Source organism: Aspergillus glaucus (genome assembly GCF_001890805.1).
Source record: "Aspergillus glaucus CBS 516.65 unplaced genomic scaffold ASPGLscaffold_14, whole genome shotgun sequence".
NCBI classification, from domain to species: Eukaryota; Fungi; Ascomycota; class Eurotiomycetes; order Eurotiales; family Aspergillaceae; genus Aspergillus; species Aspergillus glaucus.
In genome coordinates this window covers 143,023-165,421 of record NW_019170466.1, presented here as the reverse complement: position 1 = coordinate 165,421, position 22,399 = coordinate 143,023, and the positions used below count along the sequence as shown (strand labels likewise).

The 22,399-nt window shown below is 50.8% G+C and overlaps 11 protein-coding genes across 11 annotated transcripts; 6 read left to right on the top strand and 5 right to left on the bottom strand.

Moving 5' to 3' along the window:
- Positions 1-43: 43 nt before the first annotated feature.
- cp3 (carboxypeptidase C PRC1) lies at positions 44-2,099 on the top strand. The gene is made up of 3 exons (XM_022549790.1): positions 44-159; positions 222-789; positions 838-2,099. The coding sequence occupies exons 2-3, from the start codon at positions 315-317 to the stop codon at positions 2,001-2,003; spliced, it is 1,641 nt and encodes a 546-aa protein (XP_022399356.1). The 5' UTR covers positions 44-159; positions 222-314; the 3' UTR covers positions 2,004-2,099.
- A 657-nt stretch (positions 2,100-2,756) lies between these two features.
- On the bottom strand, positions 2,757-3,502 carry ASPGLDRAFT_26913 (40S ribosomal protein uS13; the record flags this gene model as incomplete). Its single annotated transcript, XM_022543617.1, has 3 exons — positions 2,757-3,054; positions 3,168-3,333; positions 3,499-3,502. The coding sequence occupies 3 exons, from the start codon at positions 3,500-3,502 to the stop codon at positions 2,757-2,759; spliced, it is 468 nt and encodes a 155-aa protein (XP_022399355.1).
- Positions 3,503-4,328: 826 nt separating this feature from the next.
- ASPGLDRAFT_59085 (uncharacterized protein) lies at positions 4,329-6,886 on the top strand (the record flags this gene model as incomplete). Its single annotated transcript, XM_022548358.1, has 3 exons — positions 4,329-4,359; positions 4,451-5,167; positions 5,259-6,886. 3 exons carry the CDS (start codon positions 4,329-4,331, stop codon positions 6,884-6,886), a joined length of 2,376 nt encoding a protein of 791 aa, XP_022399354.1.
- Positions 6,887-6,994: 108 nt separating this feature from the next.
- ASPGLDRAFT_152227 (peroxidase) lies at positions 6,995-8,188 on the bottom strand. Its single transcript, XM_022542298.1, has 2 exons — positions 7,979-8,188; positions 6,995-7,916 (listed from the first exon to the last, which is right to left on the bottom strand). The coding sequence occupies exons 1-2, from the start codon at positions 8,086-8,088 to the stop codon at positions 7,109-7,111; spliced, it is 918 nt and encodes a 305-aa protein (XP_022399353.1). The 5' UTR covers positions 8,089-8,188; the 3' UTR covers positions 6,995-7,108.
- Positions 8,189-9,020: 832 nt separating this feature from the next.
- Positions 9,021-10,934, bottom strand: ASPGLDRAFT_36780 (amino acid permease; the record flags this gene model as incomplete). Its single annotated transcript, XM_022544735.1, has 3 exons — positions 9,021-10,083; positions 10,136-10,553; positions 10,679-10,934. The coding sequence occupies 3 exons, from the start codon at positions 10,932-10,934 to the stop codon at positions 9,021-9,023; spliced, it is 1,737 nt and encodes a 578-aa protein (XP_022399352.1).
- Positions 10,935-11,849: 915 nt separating this feature from the next.
- ASPGLDRAFT_59082 (pyrroline-5-carboxylate reductase family protein) lies at positions 11,850-13,324 on the top strand. Its single transcript, XM_022548357.1, has 2 exons — positions 11,850-12,595; positions 12,648-13,324. The coding sequence occupies exons 1-2, from the start codon at positions 12,046-12,048 to the stop codon at positions 12,944-12,946; spliced, it is 849 nt and encodes a 282-aa protein (XP_022399351.1). The 5' UTR covers positions 11,850-12,045; the 3' UTR covers positions 12,947-13,324.
- A 191-nt stretch (positions 13,325-13,515) lies between these two features.
- ASPGLDRAFT_1494480 (uncharacterized protein) lies at positions 13,516-14,150 on the bottom strand (the record flags this gene model as incomplete). Its single annotated transcript, XM_022542035.1, has 1 exon — positions 13,516-14,150. The coding sequence occupies exon 1, from the start codon at positions 13,981-13,983 to the stop codon at positions 13,516-13,518; it is 468 nt and encodes a 155-aa protein (XP_022399350.1). The 5' UTR covers positions 13,984-14,150.
- A 202-nt stretch (positions 14,151-14,352) lies between these two features.
- On the bottom strand, positions 14,353-15,556 carry ASPGLDRAFT_36777 (3-isopropylmalate dehydrogenase; the record flags this gene model as incomplete). The annotated part of the gene is made up of 3 exons (XM_022544733.1): positions 14,353-14,560; positions 14,615-15,035; positions 15,085-15,556. 3 exons carry the CDS (start codon positions 15,554-15,556, stop codon positions 14,353-14,355), a joined length of 1,101 nt encoding a protein of 366 aa, XP_022399349.1.
- A 238-nt stretch (positions 15,557-15,794) lies between these two features.
- ASPGLDRAFT_483418 (HSP70/90 family co-chaperone CNS1) lies at positions 15,795-17,776 on the top strand. The gene is made up of 4 exons (XM_022546883.1): positions 15,795-16,275; positions 16,345-16,418; positions 16,476-16,617; positions 16,675-17,776. The coding sequence occupies exons 1-4, from the start codon at positions 15,993-15,995 to the stop codon at positions 17,394-17,396; spliced, it is 1,221 nt and encodes a 406-aa protein (XP_022399348.1). The 5' UTR covers positions 15,795-15,992; the 3' UTR covers positions 17,397-17,776.
- On the top strand, positions 17,656-19,401 carry ASPGLDRAFT_75292 (putative endo-1,4-beta-xylanase; the record flags this gene model as incomplete). Its single annotated transcript, XM_022549789.1, has 4 exons — positions 17,656-18,211; positions 18,272-18,675; positions 18,732-19,322; positions 19,370-19,401. The coding sequence occupies exons 1-4, from the start codon at positions 18,156-18,158 to the stop codon at positions 19,399-19,401; spliced, it is 1,083 nt and encodes a 360-aa protein (XP_022399347.1). The 5' UTR covers positions 17,656-18,155.
- Positions 19,402-20,662: 1,261 nt separating this feature from the next.
- On the top strand, positions 20,663-21,820 carry ASPGLDRAFT_483093 (uncharacterized protein). The gene is made up of 2 exons (XM_022546873.1): positions 20,663-20,716; positions 20,779-21,820. Exon 2 carries the CDS (start codon positions 20,832-20,834, stop codon positions 21,576-21,578), a length of 747 nt encoding a protein of 248 aa, XP_022399346.1. The 5' UTR covers positions 20,663-20,716; positions 20,779-20,831; the 3' UTR covers positions 21,579-21,820.
- Positions 21,821-22,399: the final 579 nt, after the last annotated feature.

The following is a 22,399-nucleotide window of genomic DNA, read 5'->3' as shown; positions in this document are numbered from 1 at the left end:
TGTTGGAGTCGTCATATCCGATCCGGCGTCCATCTCATCATCTGACCTCCTCTTCCGTCTCTTCTATTTCACCCTTTCCTCTCTCCCTCTTCATCTTCATCTTCCATTCAGTCATTGGATGGTTCATCAATCAACTATCTATCTGTGATTAACTACACTGTATGTTGCCTACCCATCTTCCCTAGGTTGATACAGATACTGATAAGCTGCCTACGATCTAGACCGCCAAGGTCCCTTCGTGCCTGGTTTCGTGTTATCCAGCCAGGTCATCATCCTATCCTCACGATCATCAATAATCGAGTCAAGTCCACACAATGAGACTCCTCCCAGCTACCATGCTGGTCGGCGCGGCCACCGCGGCTGCCCCCTTCCAGCAGATCATCTCCTCGCCTAAGAAGGCCTCGGAGAGCCTCTCCGAGAGCCTCTCCAAGCCGCTCCACAACTTCCAGGAGCAGCTGGAGAACCTGTCCGACGAGGCTCGCAACCTCTGGGACGAGGTCTCGGCCAAGTTCCCCGAGACCATGGGCCACAACCCGCTCTTCTCGCTGCCCAAGAAGCACACTCGTCGTCCGGACTCCCATTGGGACCACATTGTTCGTGGTGAGGATGTTCAGGGTGTGTGGGTTACTAATGAGAAGGGTGAGAAGGAGCGCGAGGTTGATGGGAAGCTTGAGGCGTATGATCTCCGGGTTAAGAAGACGGATCCTGCTTCTTTGGGGATTGATCCTGGTGTTAAGCAGTACACTGGGTACTTGGATGACAATGAGAATGACAAGCATTTGTTTTACTGTGAGTGAACCGGCCATCCTATGAAGTTGTGCAGTACTGATTTGCCAGGGTTCTTTGAATCTCGCAACGACCCTGAGAATGACCCCGTTGTTCTCTGGTTGAACGGTGGCCCTGGCTGCTCGTCTCTCACTGGTCTGTTCCTGGAGCTGGGTCCTAGCAGCATCGGTGAGAACATCAAGCCGATTTACAATGACTATGCCTGGAACTCCAACGCCTCCGTCATCTTCCTTGACCAGCCTGTCAACGTCGGATACTCGTACAGTGGTTCGCCCGTCAGTGACACGGTGGCTGCTGGCAAGGATGTCTATGCCTTGCTCACTCTCTTCTTCAAGCAATTCCCTCAGTATGCGAAGCAGGACTTCCACATTTCTGGAGAGTCATACGCTGGTCACTACATCCCTGTCTTTGCTTCCGAGATCCTGTCTCACAAGAAGCGTAACATCAACCTTAAGTCCGTCCTGATTGGTAACGGTCTCACCGATGGTCTTACCCAATACGATTACTACCGTCCCATGGCTTGTGGCGATGGTGGCTACCCGGCTGTCTTGGACGAGTCCAGCTGCCAGTCCATGGACAATGCTCTGCCCCGCTGCAAGTCCCTGATTGAGACGTGCTACAACACCGAGAGTGCCTTCCTGTGCGTACCCGCTTCGATCTACTGCAACAACGCCCTCATTGGCCCTTACCAGCAAAGTGGACAGAACGTCTACGATGTCCGCACCCAGTGTGATCCTGGGACCGACCTGTGCTACAAGGGCATGGACTATGTCTCTGAATACCTGAACAAGCCCGAGGTTCGTGAGGCCGTCGGTGCTGAGGTCCAGGGCTACGACTCGTGCAACTTTGACATCAACCGTAACTTCCTGCTCCACGGTGACTGGATGAAGCCTTACCACCGCCTGGTCCCCGACCTTCTCGAGCAGATCCCTGTCCTTATCTACGCCGGTGATGCTGACTTCATCTGCAACTGGCTGGGCAACAAGGCCTGGACCGAGGCTCTCGAGTGGCCCGGCCAGGAGAAGTATGCCGCTGCCTCCTTGGAGGACATTGAAGTCGTGGACAACGAGAACAAGGGTAAGAAGATCGGCCAGGTCAAGTCCCACGGCAACTTCACCTTCATGCGTCTCTACGGCGGAGGCCACATGGTTCCCATGGACCAGCCCGAGGCTGGCTTGGAGTTCTTCAACCGCTGGATCGGCGGTGAATGGTCCTAAGCTGGTCGCAGTACAGCTAGACCACGGCATTGACAATGTATTTTGACATTGTCATGCTCGCTCATGTGTACACATTGAATTTGTTTTATGGTTTGCAATGATGGCTTACTGATATGGTTGAATGTCATTACTACAGATACGTTCGGATTTTCATAGCTGCAATGAATGGATGGATGATAAGATTTGATACGTGTATCTTGTACTATGTAATTCGTAGTCGGCTGTATTGGATTGATCGGAGTCTTCCGACCGGGCTAGACTTGATATAATCCGAGCGTACTATGGCGAATGTAGATAAGATGCCGACTTCCATGATATCGACTGGCATACAGGTATCTATATTGTAAGATGGTTTTACAGAGGTCCACTCGGCAGGGCCAGACTCATGGCTAGTAAAGCTCTAGACTAGATAGAGTCGAGCACGAGACCATCGTCTGCAGTGTACGTAGCCATGCTACAGCGTCCATACCGTAGAACAACAAGACAATAGACAAAGGAAGCGTATTTGAAGATCTTCATTCATAAAGGTATGCTTTTCGCTTTTTGACCAGGTCATTAATCCATTCTACAGATCCCAGTCCGTCCCAGTCCCCATGAAAACCGTCGGCACCAACGTACATAGTCCTGTAGCCCATCAAATAACACCGACGAGTGACAAAATCACGAAAAGGAACTTGATATTGAAAAAAATTGAATTGTTTTGATATGACCCTCTCGAATGTCGTACACAAAAAAAGAATAAAGCGAAATAATTTAGCCCTTCTTCTTGCTGACACCGACGGTACGGCCACGGCGACCGGTAGTCTTGGTGTGCTGACCGCGCACACGCAGACCCCAGTAGTGACGCAGACCACGGTGGGAGCGGATACGCTTGAGACGCTCGAGATCCTCACGGACCTTGCTGTCGAGGGAGTTGGAGACGACCTGGGAGTCCTTGCCGTCGGCGATGTCGCGCTGTCTGTTCAGGAACCATGTGGGGATCTTGTACTGGGTGGGGTTCTGGAGGATGGTGACCACACGCTCGAGTTCTTCGGTGGTGAGCTCACCGGCGCTGCAATCGTTAAAATTAGCCTTGGTCCCTCTGCCATTCCCGTGTTGTCCTCGTATCAAATTCCCGTAGATTTCAATCTCGAATTCACGTATTCTGTATCGGAGACGACGTACCGCTTGCTGAGGTCAACATCGGCCTTCTTGCAGACCAAGTTGGAGTAACGGCGACCAACACCCTTGATCTGGGTCAAGGCGATCATGATCTTCTGCTTGCCGTCAACATTGGTGTTGAGCAGACGCAAGATGTACTGGAAGTTCGTCTTCTCGTCGGGCACGAGCGCTGTCATTCAATCCGTTAGCTTCCCTTCCTTTTTCGATATCAATATCCCCATCCAAATTCCACATGTCCATAATCCCACAACACAACAAAACACCCTCCAAATTCCGCGACAAAAACACCAAATCCAACAACGGCAAAAAGGCGAGAGCAACGAGAGCAACGTACACATGATGGGCGATGGGCGCGACGGTACGCGATGGGTTGTCGACAGCGAGAGGGATGGAAGGAGAGGAGGTAAAAGTCGGCCGCTGGGCTTTGCCAACTTTGCTTTCCCCGATTGTGGGATCGGGTAAGCAGCTCACTAACCGCATCGGGAATGGTGCGCTGAGGGCTCGCTTGGAGGAGCGCTAATACCGAAAGGGTTAAATTGGTGGCCTGGTTAGTCAGCGCACGTGACTTTGGTGCCCTGCTTTTGGTCTCGTAGAACAACTGGTTATTGTTGTTCTTTCTGGTCTCGTAGATGGTTATTGTTGCTTTAATCTAGCTCCTCATTATTCCCTACAAATACATTCATTAATACTGTTTGTTTTGGATTGCTTTCGGCAGAACTAAAATCAAATAATATCATTGCTCGTGTTTCAACAATGCAACAAAGCAATTACCGTACAATGAATCTCAAGTGCTGTCTTTTCTTTCAAGAACGAATTGTCGACATAATGCTTCCATCGAACTCGTTGTTTCTCTTATTTTGGGGTAGAAACAATAACAGAACAAAGGCTTTCGTGTCCTGAAAGACGTGGCCCATTGCATACTTCCTATGGATCGAGATTCATCTGAATCCACTGATACTTCTTTCATGTCATTTCCTTGTCTATACAATAGCCTGGTGCTAGTCATTGAATACTTAAGTATCTGATATCTAGTGTCACTGCTCATCGTCTTTAGAAGTCTAAACTTGCTGGTGCAAAACACTCTTCTACAGATCATTCTCAGGCTTGCTGTGCAAACAACAATCGTCTTAACAAACGCCAAACTATCAACTATCAGCTAGCAAAATGGATCCCAACGTCCCCCTAATCCTCCACCGTGACCCACCCCTCAACTACCCCCCCCTTCAACCTAAACACCCTCCCCAACCCTCCCCGCCCAATCTCTCTTTGGGGCCAAAGCCCCGAAGAAGTCGCCAAAGAAATTCCCCGCCCCGTCGTCGACGCAATCTTCACCTTCCACTTCTGGGGCATAACCCCCTGCGTCTACGGCCGCGTGACCAGTGCCCGGATGCTACGCGCGTTGATGAAGCTGTTTCATCATATGGATGAGATGCATAAGCCGAGGAGCTGGGTGGAAGTTTGTGATTTTACGAGGGATGCCGGGCCGAGATTGCTTTCTTGTGCTGTTGCGAGGGGTGTTTTGCCTGTTAGTAGGTGGTATTCGGACCCGCCGGTGCTTGATGTGGGGACGGGCGTTGGGTTTGTGAGGCCGGGCCATGCGTCGAAATTGCTGCCGGATGTGTATGTGGAGAGGATGTTGTTGAGTTCTTCGGTTGTGCAGGGTGATTCGACAGATGCAGGCCAGGATGGTAAAGGTGAGGAGAATGGAAATGGCGACGCCCAAATGCAAGATGTGACCATGACTGACCCTACATCCAGCTCCACCGATGTCGGCAGCTTCATCCATCTCCCACCCGTCCAACACCATCCCGTGTTCGAAGCAGTCGAAAGAGCCGTCATGCAGTTCGCCTACGCAGACCTCGAGCGCGATCCCACCGCAGCTCCTAGATCCCCTCGTCCACAGCTCCTCGCTACATCCGAAGACGACCTCTACAAATCAATCGTCTCCTCTGTCCCCGCTACATCCAAAGTAGCCATCAGCAACACAATGATCAACAAGGTAAGTTTCAGCCCAACCAGAAACCCCTTTCCCTACCGCGGCCGCGGCCCCGTATGGCAAAACAACTCGTGCGCCGTTGACTGCAATCGTCGTAGGTAGGCTCCTCGACGCCGGATCTACAGTCTACGACCGCAAAGAACCAGGCTGGAACATTCGTCTCTCCCGCGCAGAAAAGACCTTCATCGACGCCACAGACGCAAACTGGGACGTGCTCTCCCGCGACGAAAGCACCACCCTCCGCGATACTCTCTGGAACGTACTCGCTGAAGAATCCCCCGCGGTCAGAGTCGGCCGGTTCAACTCCGTCTGGAGCGTCTGGGCCGCGGCCACATCTAACATCCGCCAGTTCCAGCTCTCCTGCGTCGAGACGATAATACACTGTTCGTGTCGCCGAGCATACCAAGCCCCATCGACATCGACTTCCTTCCAGTCATCCTTCGTCACGCCACCTGTCCACCCCAACGACAAAGACGGCGTCTCCATCCAAGAAGTCATCTCCCGCCCCTTCGCACCGGGCTCTCTATCTCCCTGCCGCGACTGCTCCCTCGAAGACGCAGTTATCCGCGAGCGACGAATCACATCCCTCCCGCTCCGCATGATCGTCACCCTCGACGAGCACGTAACCGTCAACAACCACACACAGGACTTTTCCTTCTCCTACCTCGACGCCAATGGTGTGCCCCAAACCGCGACTTACCGCTGGCTCGGGGGCGTGTACATGCACAACAACCATTTCCGCGTATGTTGGACGGATGAAGAACGCGGGGAGGCTGGTGAGGGTGCGGTGAAGATGTACGATGGGATGCAGAACGCGGGACTTATTGTTGGTGGTGTTGGGCCTTATCGGGCTGATGAGAGGGTGCCGCCGAATTGGTTCTGTGGGAGGACTATTCCGTTACTTGTTTATGAGAGGGTTATCGATCCGCAGCCGGAGGTGTTGAATAGTGCTATGCATGCGGTCTGTGGGATGATGAATGCGTCTGTTGCGGGCGTGCCGGTTTTAAATGGTCATGTTCCGTGGGCTGCATCGGGAAAGGCTCAGGTGCAAGGTAAAGTGTGGAATCCTATCCTGCCGACGTTTGGAAATAAGTTCCAGGTTATTCCTACCCCTTACAACCCACCCGTCACCATTGACGACACCACTATCACATCTACAGCTGATTTCCAGACCCTACCCCAGATCCAAGACCAAACCCACCCACCAATCCCCTCAATCGAAAGCTCCCACACCCTATCCCTATCACCCCCCAACCCCTTCACCATCGACCCCCAAGCAACCCTAACCACATCCACCTCCCCATTCAAAATCTCCACCACCCTACCGGTAAGCATTCCCATAACCCAGCGCCTAAACCCCAGCAACAGCGCCTTTCTGCCCAGCGCAGACCCCGAACTAACAGGCATCGCCGGACCAGCGAGTATGACTCCTGGACCTAGGTGGTACGCGCCGGGTGGGGTTTTGTGGATTCCGACGCCGCCGGAGCGGGAGGGACAGCAGGAGATGAAGATGGAGATGGAGGGGCAGGAGCAGGAGCAGGACAGGGAGGAGGTGTCGCCGGAGTGGGACGCTTGGATTAGGATGTCGCCAGATGTGCAACTGGGGGTTGTTAGGGTTAGTAGCCCTGGGAGGGGGAGGAGGACTGGGGGTAAAGGTGGGAAGGATAAGGATTCGAAGGGGAAGAAGGTTGTTCAGGGGAGGGTTGAGAAGAAGGGGAAGGCTTAATTGTTTTCTGTGCTTTGCTGTTTTTTTTTTTTTTTTTTTTTTTTTTATATATATATGCATTTTTAATTAACATCGTAACTAGTTAGTACATATATACTTAGGTAAATAGACTGGCAGATGATTATATTGTATAGCAACATGGTATTCTAAATTTAACGTGTATCCCAACCTGTACATCTAGCATTACCTCTAAAACCTGAAACCCAAAATAACAAAGAAAGATTATAACTTGGCGCGCACCGGCCCTGTAGCAGTATCACTCTTCTTCGGAGCAGAAAGATATCCACCCTTGACATTGTCAGTGTTGACAACAGCATCCTTCTCATCCCGCCGAATACCAAGCTCAATCAACTTAGCAAACACCTTGGCGAAATCCTCAAAAAACAAATCCTTATCCTCCGCATACTTCTCAACCCACGTCCTAAACGACGGATCCTCAATCAGCGCAACATCAGTCGGCAACATCATCAACGGCTCCTCGTCCTCCTCCAGATCCGGATCCGCATAAACAAACTGACTCACCCCATTAGGCAAAGTCTTCCTCGTCCACTTCAACTTCAGCAACAACTTGAAAAACTGATTCGAAAACCTTGTCGGATTATTCACCCACGCCCCATGGAATCCACTCCGATCAATATGCGCGCGCCCCAGATTATGTGCCCCGGCCAACGCAACAATCTCCCGATCATCAAACCCCATCCGGTTGAAGATAAACCGCAAATGCTCCGCCCCCTGCGCACCATCAGGCAGTCGTCCACGAGGCGGGACCTTGGCGTCATCGACTAGATCCGTGCGGCCGGGCTTCCATGGGATCTCGGGCCCGCCCATCTCCTGGATCGCCACGGCGCCGGATAGTGTCCATAGGTCGGAGTATGTGATCCAGGGGTGTTTTTGCTTGACGGGTTCGAGGAAGGCGCGGCCGTGTTGGAGGCCAGCGTTGGCTGGGTCGCCGCCTTCGGCTTCGTAGCGCATGCCCGCGCCGTTGGAGCCGCCTGTGTCGGTTGCGAGGTCGTAGGTGCCGGAGGAGTGCCTGTTGCGATTGTCGCGTTAGTGTTGATTGGGTTTAGAAGGGGGGATGGGATGGGGAATTACCAGGCCAGGCGCACGAATACGGGACCGGTGCTGCCGTCATCGTAGTCTGGTTTCTTGAGTTGAGCGACGATGTCCTTGCGGACCGCGTCGTAGTCTCCGGGGGTGCTCATATCGGCCGAGAGATAACAATGAGATAGGTGTCTTTAGTTGAACAAGAGAGGTGAAAGAAAACAGAATAGAAAATGGAGGATATATTCAGAGAGATTCTTCAGTTAAAAGAAAAGAGAGGATGAAGAAAGGACAATTGCCATCGATAACTCTTTTCCCTTTCTTCCACATGAAGCGTGGATCCGCGGGTCTCAAATGCCGAGGTACCGGAGTTGCTACTATTACTACTACAGTGTACTTGCACTATGCAGTACTCTGTAAATGCAGTTGATACAATAAAGGCACAGTATTGCTAATATAGAATTCTAGATCTATTAGAAAAGCCTAATCATATGCTTCTGCATAATCCCTGTTCTTGCAGGGTTCAAGCGTGTTTCTCTGGTACTTTTTGTATGACCAGAAACCGACGCGCTCTGATTGGTCGAGGGGACCTCGGTAATCGGGTTGCCGAATACGGATATCACGGGGTATGGGGTAGCCCCATACAACTACGGAGGAATGGATAGCGTAGAGAATTGAATAGGATAGCAGGTTTTCTTTGCGTATTAACGCTTGCTATGGTCTATAGGGGCCACAATGGTGGTGAAAAATGCTGTATCGTCTCCGTATCTGCTACTACGGAGTGCCCGAGATATATCCCTCGCCACTAACCAAACCCTGGATATCCACGGATCCTGCGACTCCAGATTTGCTTAGATATAGTTCCGATTCATGTGACTAGCAATCGCCGGGAAGCAAAAGCCGGAAAAGAGACCACCGTATGGGAAATCTATTGTATAGTATCCGTACATCCCTCATATAGCCTTTATCGAAGCACTGGGGTTGTCACGGAGGCCAATCATTTGCCCGGCGAGATAAATTCCAAGTGACAGGAAAGATGATATTGAGTAGCATGTAGATTCCAATTTTGCGATTTCAAAAGTACTATACAGGATTAGCAAAACACTTTATAAACCTTTTTCCATACCGGCCACGCCGCCTGCTCAGCACGCTCCTCCTCAATCAAATACTGAATATCCAAATCTCTCCGCCCAGTATGCAAATCCATATCCTTCGCGCGAATAAACGGCGTGCGATAATATATCTTATAAGGAATATAAAACGCCAACACAACTGGTGCAGCTAAATACACGGAGAAGAAATTATAAACTCTCTCCGAGGCAGTCATCTCCCCATACGCAACCGGCGCAAATCCAACCCAGAACTGCGCGACAAGCACCAGGCAATTCAGGATGAATCCAGCATATGAACCGACGATTCCTGGTTGCGAGCGGAATGGTAATTCATTTAGGGAGTGCCCTTGTAGTTTCCAACTGCGGCGGAAGCGAATGTGGCATAGACATACTGAGGCCCAGGTGAAGATGGAGGAGAGGCCGGAGATGGCTAACATCCATTCAAAGGCGACGGCCTGTTTATCGGAGGCGGCTAGGAAGGCTAGGAGGCCGAATGCGGATACAACAAGTAGGGACCATAAGGGACGGCCCTTGCGGTCGATGTATGCTAGGAATCGGGGTGCTTGGCCTTGCTCTGCTAGGGCTGCGAGGGTTCGTGAGGATCCGTAGACAGAGGAATTGCCGACTGATAGGACTGCGATCATGATTACAACGTTCATGATGGAGTCGAGGACTGAGATGCCGGCGTTCTTGATTGCAATCACGAATGGTGAGGCGCTGGCGTCGGCATCGGAATTGCCTGACATGAGTTTCGGATCATTGTATGGCACCAGAAGGCCCACAATGGTGAGAGATACAAGGTAGAACAGAATAATGCGCCAGAAGACCTGTTTAATAGCCGTTGGAAGAGCTTTGCGTGGGTTGGCAGTCTCAGCGGCGGTTAGACCAACAAATTCCGTGCCTGCAAATGCAAATGCAGCTTTGGCAAAGACACTGCAAAGACCTTTGAATCCGTTGTTAAAGGCTCCTGGGTTCTGCCAGTACCTCCCACCAATATACTCACCCTGAGGACCACCGCCACAATTAAGAACAATGCCAAGGATGCTGTCGCCCTCTGTCAGTCCAGGTTATATCCACAACATAGGGCAAAACTCACATAAAACCAACCACGGCAACAACCTTGATTAAAGAAAAAGCAAATTCTGCTTCACCATAGCCTTTGACACCAAATAGGTTAATCAGTATAATCAATATCCAAAATATCGCAACCCATGCAGCATTCGACACGTTGGGATGCCAGTAATCGACAGTTATTGAAGCAGCAACGATTTCCAACGGAAGTGTCACGAGCCATTGCATAACATAGTTCCATCCCATACTAAAACCCCATGCCGGATCTATAAATCGCGTTGCATAGTGTGAAAACGAGCCGGCGACGGGGTAGAGAACGGCCATTTCACCTAGGGCATGCACGGTGCAGTACATCATGAAACCGATCAATCCGTAAGCGATAAGCGAAGACGCCGGACCTCCAGTAGCTAGAACAGACCCGGAACCCACAAATAGGCCGGTACCTGGGCAGAGAGTTAGTCAATTGCTGATAATGTCGTACAGAGGTATACCAGCAAGCCGCGCAGACTTCTGGTATAATCCTCCGCACAAAAGCTCATAATCCCTTATTTTTGATAGCTAAACGCACCAATGGAACCTCCAATAGCGATCATTTGCATATGGCGACCTTTGAGGCGACGCTCCAGTGGAGAATTGGCTGTATTTTCCGCGGCATTTTCAACGTCCGCGCCGGGAACGGTGTTGGTCAGGGAATTTGGATTAGGCTTGAAACTGTCCCATATTCTTCGGCCAATATTTGATTGGTGAACTTTAGTCTCGCCGTAATCTGAGGCAGACTCGCTGGATGATTTCGTCGTGACTTTGTGAATCGTGTCGTCTGCCATGATGCGGTTCGCTTGTGATAGAGATGACAATAGGACGAAAGTCGGCAGTGGGCAAAGAGAAAGAGAAAAAAGGGGAAAAAGAAAACATAAAAACGGAGGTACCTGGGGATGAGGTGATAAAATATCTGCAAGAGAAACCTCCGGGATAAAAGTAGTCTGGCCACTACCCATGCGCGGTGAGGTAACACATCGTTTGAACTTTCCTCCCCTCCTTCAAACATGCCGTATTACATCTCTAGAAATTGATGCGATCAGCAGTCAAGCTCGTACCCCTCTCAGAGCAGATATCCACATCTGAGACTATAATCCTCGAAAGGAGGAATGCAGTGCTGTGGAGGATGTTCTTGCTGCGGGAAAGAACCGAGACTCTGCGGCTATTGGATAAACGAAGTATGGCCGGGCCACCCCGGTACGGTCCACCAAGAGAGGAACTTAGGGCATCCAGCAAAACGATGGCAGACCAATGGTCTTCTCATCTTTACCGGCCCGGTGACTGATCTGAGCGTGTTCGAGCGAGGTCACTATATGATTTTAAATGCCTGGTATGATAATGACGCACGTAGCATTCCGCTGTTATTGTCATAGTAAGTACTCTGACTTCAAGAATACCTGGGCTCTACCCAGTCCTTATTCGAGAGAACGCAGCCCGGAAGTCCCTGATGTGAAGCGAAGAGGGCTGGCTGCTCTCTTAACATGGCCTTCACCACAGCCATACCGGCATCAGCACAAGTCGGGATACTATTGATCGGTTCCCCGCATTAAGACGCGGAGAGATCTCCACATAAAAAGGTACATAGATAGGCATCTAGCTCATCTCTTAGAATTACCCTTTACGGAAGCGTATCTCACCGCCTTCTATTCCTGTCTTTCTCTCCTCTCTTTCTCACTGTCACTCTGTGCCTCTCTACTCCATAGATAGTAGTCTGTTTTCTTTATCTTGTCCCATCTGCCTCTAAAATTCAATTGATTTTACGTTTCGATTCTCTAATACTTTCTTAGACGCTCGCGTATTGCTGCTGCTTGCCGCGCTCATTACCCCGCCTTCCGCCGCCAACTGTCGAAATTTGTACACTTGCGATATCAAAGTCACTTTCCAATTTCCAGTACAATAATGCCGTCCCTCCAAGAAAGCAAGCTCGCCTTCATTGGCGGTGGTAACATGGCCTCGGCTATTATCACAGGTCTCGTGGGCCAAGGCGCCAACAAGCAGAACATCACCGTCTCGGAACCATGGGATGTCAACCGCGAGAAAATTGCAACCATTGGAGTTCAAACCACAACTTCCAACGTCGAAGCTGGAAAGGAAGCGGACCTTATCGTCATTGCCGTCAAGCCCCAAGTCGCCAAGGGCGTGTGCAAGGAGCTTGGTGAGGCCTGGTCGCAGCGCGCAACTCTGCCGGTTGTTGTTTCCATTGCTGCGGGAATCACTCTTGGAAGCTTGGAGGAATGGCTTAAGACGAGTGACGGAAGGACACCGCATGCTGTTCGTGTCATGCCAAACACTCCTGCGCTGGTTAATGAGGGCGCTTCGGGTGCTTTTGCTAGCAAGGATGTGACGGATGATGAGAGAGCGCTTGTTGATGCACTTCTCGGAAGTGTGAGCAAGACCATTGAATGGCTGAGTGACGAGAAGCTGCTGGATGTGGTGACAAGTTTGTCCGGTAAGTTGAAGAATCGCAATAGCGGGAAATGAGCCAAGCTAACGCTGATCAGGATCGGGACCTGCGTATTTCTTCGCCATGGTTGAACATCTCATCACCAGTGCCACTCAATTGGGACTGTCACAAGAGCAGGCCACTCGGTTAGCTACGCAGACATGTCTTGGAGCCGGCAAGATGCTTGTTGAATCTTCGGATGAACCTGCCCAGCTGCGCAAGAACGTTACCAGTCCCAACGGCACCACGCATGCCGCGCTCCAGACGTTCGAAGCTCTGGGCTTCAAAGATATCGTGGATAAGTCTGTCAAGGCAGCAGCGGCTCGGGCCGAAGAGTTGGGGAACTCTCTTGGGTAAATATATATGATTAGTTGATCCTGAACTATCATTCTGTCCATCAAAATGTCTGTGCCTGTCTTTCTTTCGTACCTTTGGATGCCTCCACTCGGGATAAGGACATACCCATCTACTCAATATTGACTCTTTAAACATATTTCCATTACGCGGCTCCAGCCACGTGTGAAATGTAGCCACCAGAGGGCCCGGACCCCGCAAAACAATTAAATAGACTTTATTCCCTAGTCACGCATTACCCCGGACCGGTCCATATCTAGGACCAAGGGACAGGTTGGCCGACTCGACTATACGATGCGATCTGCCACTCGCATTATGGAAGTTTTTCAAGTCCTCAAAGGATGAAGAGGAATTAAACAGAATAGCAGGTAACATTTTGTAATTTCAATGCTTGCTATATGATCATACCATGTATATGACTCCTCGAAGGAAAAAAAAAAAAAAAAAAAAAAGAATCAATCAATCAAGGTGTACTCCGACATGCCACTGAACAACCAGACCCTCAGCACCCACGAATCCTGTCAACTCCAGATCTATTACCCAACACTGAAAAGGCAAACCAACATCCCAAATCACGCCTTATCCTCTCCCCCCTTCCGCTCCACCATCTCCCCCTTCCTCCCCGACGCCAACTCCCTCTGCAATCCCTCCACCCTCCCCCGTAACCTCTCAATCTTCTCCTTCCACTTCCCACTAACCATCTCAACTCTCTTCATAACCTCTCCAAACTCCTTCTGCATCCACTTCTGCTCCCTCTTCAACATCCTAACCCGTCGTTCCGTCTTCTCAAGTTTCTTCTCCAGCATTCGTCTTTCCGAAACAGCCGTGTCTCTGATCGTAGCGACGACGTCGTCTAGAGGCGCTGTATTGTGGGGGCCTAGGTTTCCGGCTTCGGATTGCTTGGCGATGTAGATGAATGTGGCTTTTATGTCATTGGCGATGGAGGATATGAGGGCGGCTTTCTGGGATGGGGGGAGGGTGGTTATGTTGGTTAGGCGGAGGGTGCAGCTTCCCGGGGAAAGGGATTTTTGGCGGGGCATTTTCGGCTTGATTTTTGAGGGGAGTTGATTGTGGATGTTTTATAGGATTGTAGATGAGATTGGCAGTTGTATTTAGGGTATGTCGGGAGGATGGGATGATGGCCTATATAGGTCCTACGAAAAGGTAAATACCACGGCCAGTTCTTTAACGGCTAAATGCCTATAGCAGAACATTCTTTACTTTGACATATTCTGATAGCCCTCCTTTCTTTGTCTATAGAATAAGACCGCATTGTATGCAGACAAAGACCTGTGCATATGCCTATTGCCGTCTACAAACTACACGGGTTTGTTCTTTAGAGATCTCCGGATACATCATAAAGAAGAACAAAATCAATTAAGAGTATACAAACAACAGAATACAGGAAACTACTGCAAAGCAGCTACAATCGCATCCCCAACCTCACTCGTACTAGCCTTTCCTCCCAGATCCCCGGTTCGGATCCCAGAGTCCAGCACCGTTCGAACCGCATTCTCAATTCTCTGCGCCTCTGCCTCCATGTTCAGCGAGTAACGGAACATCAAAGCCACGCAGAGGATCATGGCGATGGGGTTGGCGATATCTTTGCCGGCGATTCTACATAATCAGTACAAATAATGAAACGGATAAAAGAAGGGGAAGGGTGCTTACGTCGGCGCCGACCCGTGCGTCGGTTCATACAGCCCGTACGACTTTTCTACTTGTTTATCGCCGGGTAATCCATTCAAACTGGCACTAGGCAATACACCCAGTGTCCCAACGATAGAGCCCGCCTGGTCAGAAATCATGTCGCCAAATGTGTTATCGGCCAGAATAACACCGTTCAAGACACGCGGGTTCGTCGCTAGGATCAACGAGGCCGAATCTGCTAGCTGGTGCACTAGTTTCACATTCGGGTACTCCTCCGTCATGGTCTTCTCGACCACCCGGCGCCAGAGTCGCGATGATGCTAGAACGTTGGCTTTGTCGAGGGAGATCACTGGCCACGGGGAGTCATGACGGAGGGCTACTTCAGCGGCTAGACGGGTGATGCGTTGGATTTCGTGTTCGGAGTAGCCCCATTCGTCCATTGCTACACTTATCAGCATCCACACATACCAAAACGAAGGGGTCAATAATACCATAATCACTCTCCTCAACCTTCCTCCCAAAATATGCCCCTCCACAATTCTCCCTAACAACCACAAAATCAACCCCCTCGATAATCTCCTCCCGAAACGGCGTAAACTCCCTCGCAACAGACCGACTCGGCGAATCCGCCGAACAAGGCCTCAAATTCGCATAAATATCCATCGCCTTCCGCAACTGCAACAGTCCCCCCTCAGGACCATCAAGGCCCCTCCGTACATGGTCCCATTTGGGGCCACCGACGGCTGCGAAGAGCACGGCGTCTGAGTTCAGTGCGGCTTCCTTGACGCTGTCGGTGATGGATTTACCGTGCGCGTCGATGCTGCAGCCACCAATTAGTTCGTTGCGGAGGGTGAAATGGGTAGTTGGGGTTTCGAAGGCTTTGAGAACTTTGATGGCTTCGGTCATGATTTCGGGGCCGATGCCGTCGCCGGGGAGGACGAGGATGTTGAATGTTTTGGACATGATGCTTTGAGCCTTGGTCGGTGTAGTGTTTTACTCAAACTTTGGGTTTATTGAGGATGCCGTCTAGATGATCTTGCTAAAGTATACTTTAAGTAGCCGTGGTATGTCGGCTTTATGACCGACGCGCTGCGGGGTTGCATGTTCATCCCGGTGTTGGCCCGATGTCAGACCGTTATGGATAGTCAATAGACTGGTAGTAGAGTGTGGGGTAATTAACAAAGTCAATTATAGAACAACAACCTAGCGCCTGTACGGGGTACATATACGGGGTACATAGTCTTGCAGACATACATACTTCCCTATCGGTCCAAACAGGGCTAGTCCTACCCCTCGAGTTTGCACTGTTTGCACCGTGGGCTGTCAGATCAAAGGCTTCACTTTCACCTCCCCATACCCACATCCAGCCAACCACACCAAGTACAGCACATTGCACACCATGCCGCAAATCGAAGAGCTCCCCGACGACTTCGATGAGTCCATCGACCTCAACAAGCAGCCAAAGCCCGCTGCAGACCTCCCCGGCATGCCTCCCGGCGGGGACCAGATTCCCTTCCCGATCAATGAGGAGCGCATGAAGGAACTCGAGGCGATGGATCCGTTGGCGCCGAAGATGCCGCCGAATATGGCGTCGGTCAAGTCGCATACGAAGGAGGAGTTGTTGGATATGATGAATAAGACGCCGTTGTTTATGACGGATATTAGCCAGGCTGGGGATGAGAGTGGGTTTCTCTGCTCTTCTTTTATTGCATCCTGGGATTTAATAGAGTTCTAATATGTGATCTTTATAGACGGCGAAAATGTCATGCTCGACGCCCTCTACGCCCTGCAGAACGAAGGTACCCGTGGCGACGTTGCGCAAAATTTTCGCGAACAAGGAAACGAAGCGGCCAGAGAGAAGAGATGGATTGACGCGAAAGAGTTCTATTCTAAAGCTATCGCGGTTGTCCTAGCTAAGGAGGACAAATGGGATAAGCCAGAGAATCCTGAAGAGGACAAAAAGGTGCTGCGCCAGGCGGAGGAGGCTTCGTACATCAACCGCGCGCTGTGCCATTTGGAGCTGAGTATGGGTGATCGCGCTCCGTGGGGAAGAATCGCCGGCTAACTGGTATGCTATTTAGGAAACTACCGCTCGTGTACTCTTGACTGCGCGTCTGCCCTCAAGCTCAACCCCGAGAACGTCAAGGCGTTCTACCGCTCCTCGACTGCGCTATACGCCCTGGACAAAGTCCCCGAAGCCGAAGACGCTGCCTCGCGCGGTCTCGAACTCGATCCCGAAAACAAACCCCTCCAAGCGACAGCTACGAAGATCGCAGAGCGCAAGGCCGCTCTTGAGCGCATCGCAACCAAGAAGAAGGCCGAAGCCGACAGAATCCGCAAAGAAACACAACTCCTCACCGTCGCACTGAAGGCCCGAGAAATCCGTACCCGCAAAACTGGACAACCGCCGGAGATGGAGGATGCGGGGATATGCCTGAGCCCTGACCCTCTCTCGCCTGATAGTACCCTTGAATTCCCCGCTGTGTTCTTGTACCCCACGGATGCGCAGTCGGATTTCATCAAGGCGTTTTCGGAGATGCACTCTATCGAGGACCATTTGGATTACATCTTCCCGTTGCCGTGGGATACGAAGAAGGAATACACCATTGATAACGTGGAGTGCTATATGCAGACCGTTGCCGGTGGGTTGATCAAGGCTGGCAAGAAGCTGCCTCTTCTGCAGATCTTGAGCGGAGGCAAGGTCGAAGTTGTCGATGAGCTGGTGGCGATCTACGTGGTGCCATCGTCGAAGACTGGGAGGTTTATCTCGGAGATGAAGGCCAGAAAGGAGAGTGGAAGCTGAGCCCGTTGCTCTTTTGTGCCCTGACACGACATGATGAAACAATCCGATAGGGAAACTACATAGCAGCCATATTACCCGCGATGGCGATTAGCCGCGCAGGTATGGGGTATTATCCGGCAGCACCACGAGTCGCGGCGATTATGCCGCGATACGGTTGGCACTCTGTGTCACTGCGAGCTGCAGATTCGTGTATATAAACATTCGACTGAATTATGAATGGATACCCTGCATAGCTTTTGCTACACTATTGAAATGATACACAGTACTACCTCGGTTTGACCGTGCTTTTAGGCAAATTCGGAGATGCTCCTCGAGTAGACTCAATTCCGATTCGACATGCTGAAATGCACCTGGTTAATATCATACAGACATTTGACAGAAATAAGGGACAAATATAAATCAAACTCCCAGGTGAAAGCTGTCGCGGTTAAAGTGGTTGTCCTGCCATTCTATACTTGAAACAGCAGCGAGACACGGTGGATCCCCCAATCAACGTCATATCTCTGGCGCACCGGTGTTTTCTATTCTCGGAAGAACATCTATATTGCCTTTATATCCAAAGGGTTTAGCCTGATACTATAGTATGTTCTGACAGGTTGGTCCGTGGTTGTGTGGATTAAATGAACCTGCCCATGTATATGGAACAGGGTCAGTTCACCATGGATGTCACCTCTGGTGTATATAAAGGCCTATCCTGTATGCTTTATAATGTCTTTTCTCGCTTCTGTTCAAGCATAGCATACATCTGAAGTCGCGAAAATGGTCCATCTTTCTTCCATCGCAACAGCCCTGGCGGCTGGTCTCCTGCCCCAACTGTATGTCCTCTACTTCCTGTCAGCCCTGATGCGACTGCAATATACTAACACCCCCTATAGCGCAAATTCAGCCGGTCTCAACACCGCCGCTACAGCCAAAGGCCTCGACTACTTCGGAACAGCCACCGACAACCCCGAACTCACAGACAACACCTACATGACCCAACTCAACAACACCGATGACTTTGGCCAGCTCACCCCCGGAAACTCCATGAAATGGGATGCCACCGAGCCGTCCCAGAACAGCTTCAGCTTTGAGAAGGGAGATGCCATTGCTGATCTGGCTGAGGCGAATGGGCAGAAACTGCGGTGCCATAATTTGGTGTGGTATCAGCAGTTGCCTAGTTGGGTGTCTGGGGGTTCTTGGACGAATGAGACGCTTACGGAGGCTTTGAAGAATCATATTACGAAGGTGGTTACGCATTATAAGGGGAGGTGTTATGCTTGGGATGTTGTTAATGAGGGTATGTCTCTTTTTCTGGACACCGGATAGCGATTCTCTGTTTACTGACGCTGTCAGCCCTCAACGATGACGGCTCATACCGCGAAAATATCTTCTACCAAAATATCGGCGAAGCGTACATCCCCATCGCCTTCGAAGCCGCGGCGGCCGCGGACCCCGATGTCAAGCTCTACTACAACGACTACAGCATCGAATACGGCGGTGACAAGGCAAACGCCGCTGAGAAAATTGTCAAGATGGTCCAGTCATACGGCGCCAAGATCGACGGCGTTGGTCTTCAGGGCCATTTCACTGTCGGCCAGACACCCAGCAAGAAAGACCTTGCTAGTACTCTGAAGTCGTACACCGCGCTTGGTGTTGAAGTCGCGTATACTGAGATGGATGTCCGTATGGAGACGCCGTCTAGTAGCGATAAGTTGTCGCAGCAGTCGACGGACTATGCGAGCCTTGTTGGGGCTTGTGCGGAGACGGAGGGATGCGTTGGTATTACGATTTGGGATTGGACTGATAAGTACTCGTGGGTGCCGGATACCTTCTCTGGCTATGGTGATGCTTGTCCTTGGGATGAGAACTATGAGAAGAAGCAGGCGTACAATGGTATCCTGAATGCGCTTGGGGGTTCGTCCAGTGCTAGGAAGAGCAGGAAGAGTATGTTCCTTTCTCCCCTGATTTTGACTCATGCTAATGAAATGTAGTGCGCCGAAGCCTGATCAATCGAGGCTACTGAACTTTTTCCTAGTATTCCTATAGTTATTTAGCTGTAACTGTTCAATGTATATTTATTCCTCAGGCATCAATACTTTATATGTAAGGTCATGTTATATACCATACCATACCGTAACATACCAGCATCTACCAATTCTTTCACCAGTAAAACACATACAAAACCATACAAAACATACGCAGACCTTTCGACTTCAACCTCTCAGCATTATCACCATCACCACCGTCTCCCATTCTCCTACTACTCAGTCATTCTTTACTATTCTCACTTTTCCCTAATAATAACGTCTCCTCCCCGACCACGGCAACCGATACAGTAATTGATTGATCCAAAGCAACTCCACCGCCCCGTTGATCGCGTCTGTCCGAATCTCAAGTCGATCGTGATTATTGCCCAGATCCAGCGCGCTACAGCAGCATAACTCCTTTTTTGCCCTTGCTCTCTTTTTGCTCTAAGCCAATCACGGGCTCTTTCGTCCCTCGTTATTTGCTTGTCAGACAGATCTCTCGCTTTTGCCCTGCCGGCGTCTCTTCCGACTTGGTCACCCCTGAATTCCCTTCCGGCGAGTCAGCGTTGAACATCGGTCACTGTGCGGTGTGCAGAAACACAGGCCTAAATTTAAAAAAAAAAAGAAAAAAAGAAAAGAAAAGAAAGAAAGAAAGAAAGAAAGAAAGAAAGAAAGAAAATTACAGAGTAGTAACGGGACTGGGGCGTCCCACTGGAAGATTATTGCTGGTTATTCATTTCTGTCCTAGTCCGGGTTGCAATCAAAGAAAATGGATCCCAACGCTACTACGACATCGGCCCCTACGGCCACCAACACCGGCTATCCCGTCCTACAGAGCCACCACCAACAACAGCCCCAGCACCACCAGCAGCACTACGGCCAGCAGTTTCCTTTTCATCCCGGCGCTTTCCCCCAGACCAAGACCCCGTCCCAGCAACATTCTTTCGGTGCGGTACCTTTTCCGCAACCTGGCGGCCCCGGTGGAGCTATCATGCCAGCCGCTGGAGGTTTTCCCCAGCACTCGTCCGGTACGTTTTGGGATCTTCCTTTTGGCTTTCCTTTTTCTGTTGTCTTGTCTTGGGTCTTTGGCCTGTTTTTCCTTTTTCCGCATCGGGTGCGGTGCCAGGATGTGCCCTGCGGGTGGTCTTGAAATCGGACTAGCATGGTGCATATTGCTGCTTCTCCCCCTCTCTTTTATGCGCGCAGGCTATTAGCATCATGTAATACACACCGTGCTTACAAGGATTACTACTGGGCACTGCGCGTGAGAGGGTCGATATGTCGGGCGTTCGTGCCGTGATTATTGCAGCTGTAACGCTCAGAAACGTCGGACTCGTGGAACAAAGACGCTAACGCGGATTGCCCTTTAGCAGGACCCCACGCGAACTTTACAGCACCTTTCATTCAACCTTCTGTCCCCTCGAGCATGAACCATTTCCTCCCACCTCAGGTTTCTTCGACACCGAATACCCCGTCGACCGTAGCGCAAACATTCTCGCAGAATATGGCTTCGATGTCGGCGAATAATATGCTTCCTGGGCAGCAGCAGAGACATTTTCAACACCAGCCGCAGCAGTCGCAGCCGCAGCAGCAGCAACAGCAACAACAACCGCAACCGCAACAACCGCAACAACAGCCCCAACCGCAGCAGCAGCAACAGTCAGCGACTCCTTTCCAAGGAACCCCCCAGCAAGCACCGACTCAATCCGGACCAGCAGCGGCCCGGGAGAAAGCGCGTGTCTCCGTCCTCTTGGAGCTTAACTCGATGCTGCTACAAGAAGTGGTGAACCTCCAAGCCGCAGGCAAGGCCGGAGCACCCCCTCAACAACAGGGTTCGCAGGAGTCGAACCCCTCCCCCGGATCCGACCAGGGTGCCAGCCCAGCGCAAAAACCCAGCCCCGAATATATTGAGTGCATGCGCCGGTTACAAGCAAATCTTGCTTATCTCGCGACTATCGCCGACCGGGCGAAGAAATCGGGCGGCGTCCCTCCGCCGGCGCCTGCTATTATGACGCCGCCTCCGAATATACCGTCTATGGTGGAGGTTTATAACAAGCTTAATGAGTTGTTCCCAAGACCTAACAAGGGTGGGATCGGGACGCCGCAGCCGAGTCCGCTGGGTCTTCCTGGGAATGGGAAGCCTAGTCCGTCGCCCACTGAGTCTGTGGTTTGAATGTCGCCATGGAATCATTTTGTCTTGCAATTGAGGATTGGAGAAAGAAAAACATTATACAATCTTGCCGGAACGACAGGACATTTGCGGCCATATGGCCAGTTAAGGGACATCACCCATTGCTTATTGTCGCGCTTCACGGCTCACGGTTGGCATCTAAGTCAGCGGCGATGGTCATGACCTACGATTTTGTTGCTGATGCTTCTGCGATCAAGATTGGGATCGCACGAAGTCCATCAATCTTGGACTAACACCGAATGGTCTTGGCTTTTCTAATTTTGGAATTACTGGTCGCTAAAAAGAAGAACATCCCATGTACGATTACCATGATGAAATTGGTGTGATCCTCGTGGAGATCAGGTCCAGTGATCGCGTGCCACTACAACCGTGAGGAACAAGGATTGGACGTGTGTCCGTTGTGTACTATATTGTATAGATTGAATCGACGTCAAGAATATATACTGATTACTCTATTTGTGTTGTATGAGGCAGTCCAGTAATGTCGTCACCACCGTAATGATAACAACCCCGAAAAAAGAAAACACAATAAACCCTGACTGCAATGATCCGAAGCGCAGGCAGTGCTGGATCCCAGTCGTGATTGCTTTTGGGGCATGTCAGAAGTGGTTCCGAGCACAGTCCAGGCCTCGAGTTGTTTGCTTTCATCTTCCCTTTTCAGACATTCCGGGACCCCATCCTGGCCACCCCCTCAATAGTCTTACTTTCTGTCGCTCTCTTATATATAGCTCCTCCTTTGCCTCGCAGTGGACTGCGTGTGAATGTCGTACACCCTACTCTCGTCGTGCAGAAGGAGTCTCTCA

Excerpts from the sequence above, each read along its gene's own strand:
- cp3 (XM_022549790.1), top strand. The coding sequence starts at position 315 with ATGAGACTCCTCCCAGCTACCATGCTGGTCGGCGCGGCCACCGCGGCT. Across the intron at positions 790-837 it reads TGACAAGCATTTGTTTTACT|GGTTCTTTGAATCTCGCAAC; the intron begins GTGAGTGAACCG and ends CTGATTTGCCAG.
- ASPGLDRAFT_152227 (XM_022542298.1), bottom strand. The coding sequence starts at position 8,088 with ATGAGCACCCCCGGAGACTACGACGCGGTCCGCAAGGACATCGTCGCT. Across the intron at positions 7,917-7,978 it reads GTATTCGTGCGCCTGGCCTG|GCACTCCTCCGGCACCTACG; the intron begins GTAATTCCCCAT and ends CAATCGCAACAG.
- ASPGLDRAFT_59082 (XM_022548357.1), top strand. The coding sequence starts at position 12,046 with ATGCCGTCCCTCCAAGAAAGCAAGCTCGCCTTCATTGGCGGTGGTAAC. Across the intron at positions 12,596-12,647 it reads TGTGGTGACAAGTTTGTCCG|GATCGGGACCTGCGTATTTC; the intron begins GTAAGTTGAAGA and ends AACGCTGATCAG.
- ASPGLDRAFT_483418 (XM_022546883.1), top strand. The coding sequence starts at position 15,993 with ATGCCGCAAATCGAAGAGCTCCCCGACGACTTCGATGAGTCCATCGAC. Across the intron at positions 16,276-16,344 it reads TAGCCAGGCTGGGGATGAGA|ACGGCGAAAATGTCATGCTC; the intron begins GTGGGTTTCTCT and ends TGATCTTTATAG. Across the intron at positions 16,419-16,475 it reads GTGGCGACGTTGCGCAAAAT|TTCTATTCTAAAGCTATCGC; the intron begins TTTCGCGAACAA and ends GACGCGAAAGAG.
- ASPGLDRAFT_483093 (XM_022546873.1), top strand. The coding sequence starts at position 20,832 with ATGAACCATTTCCTCCCACCTCAGGTTTCTTCGACACCGAATACCCCG.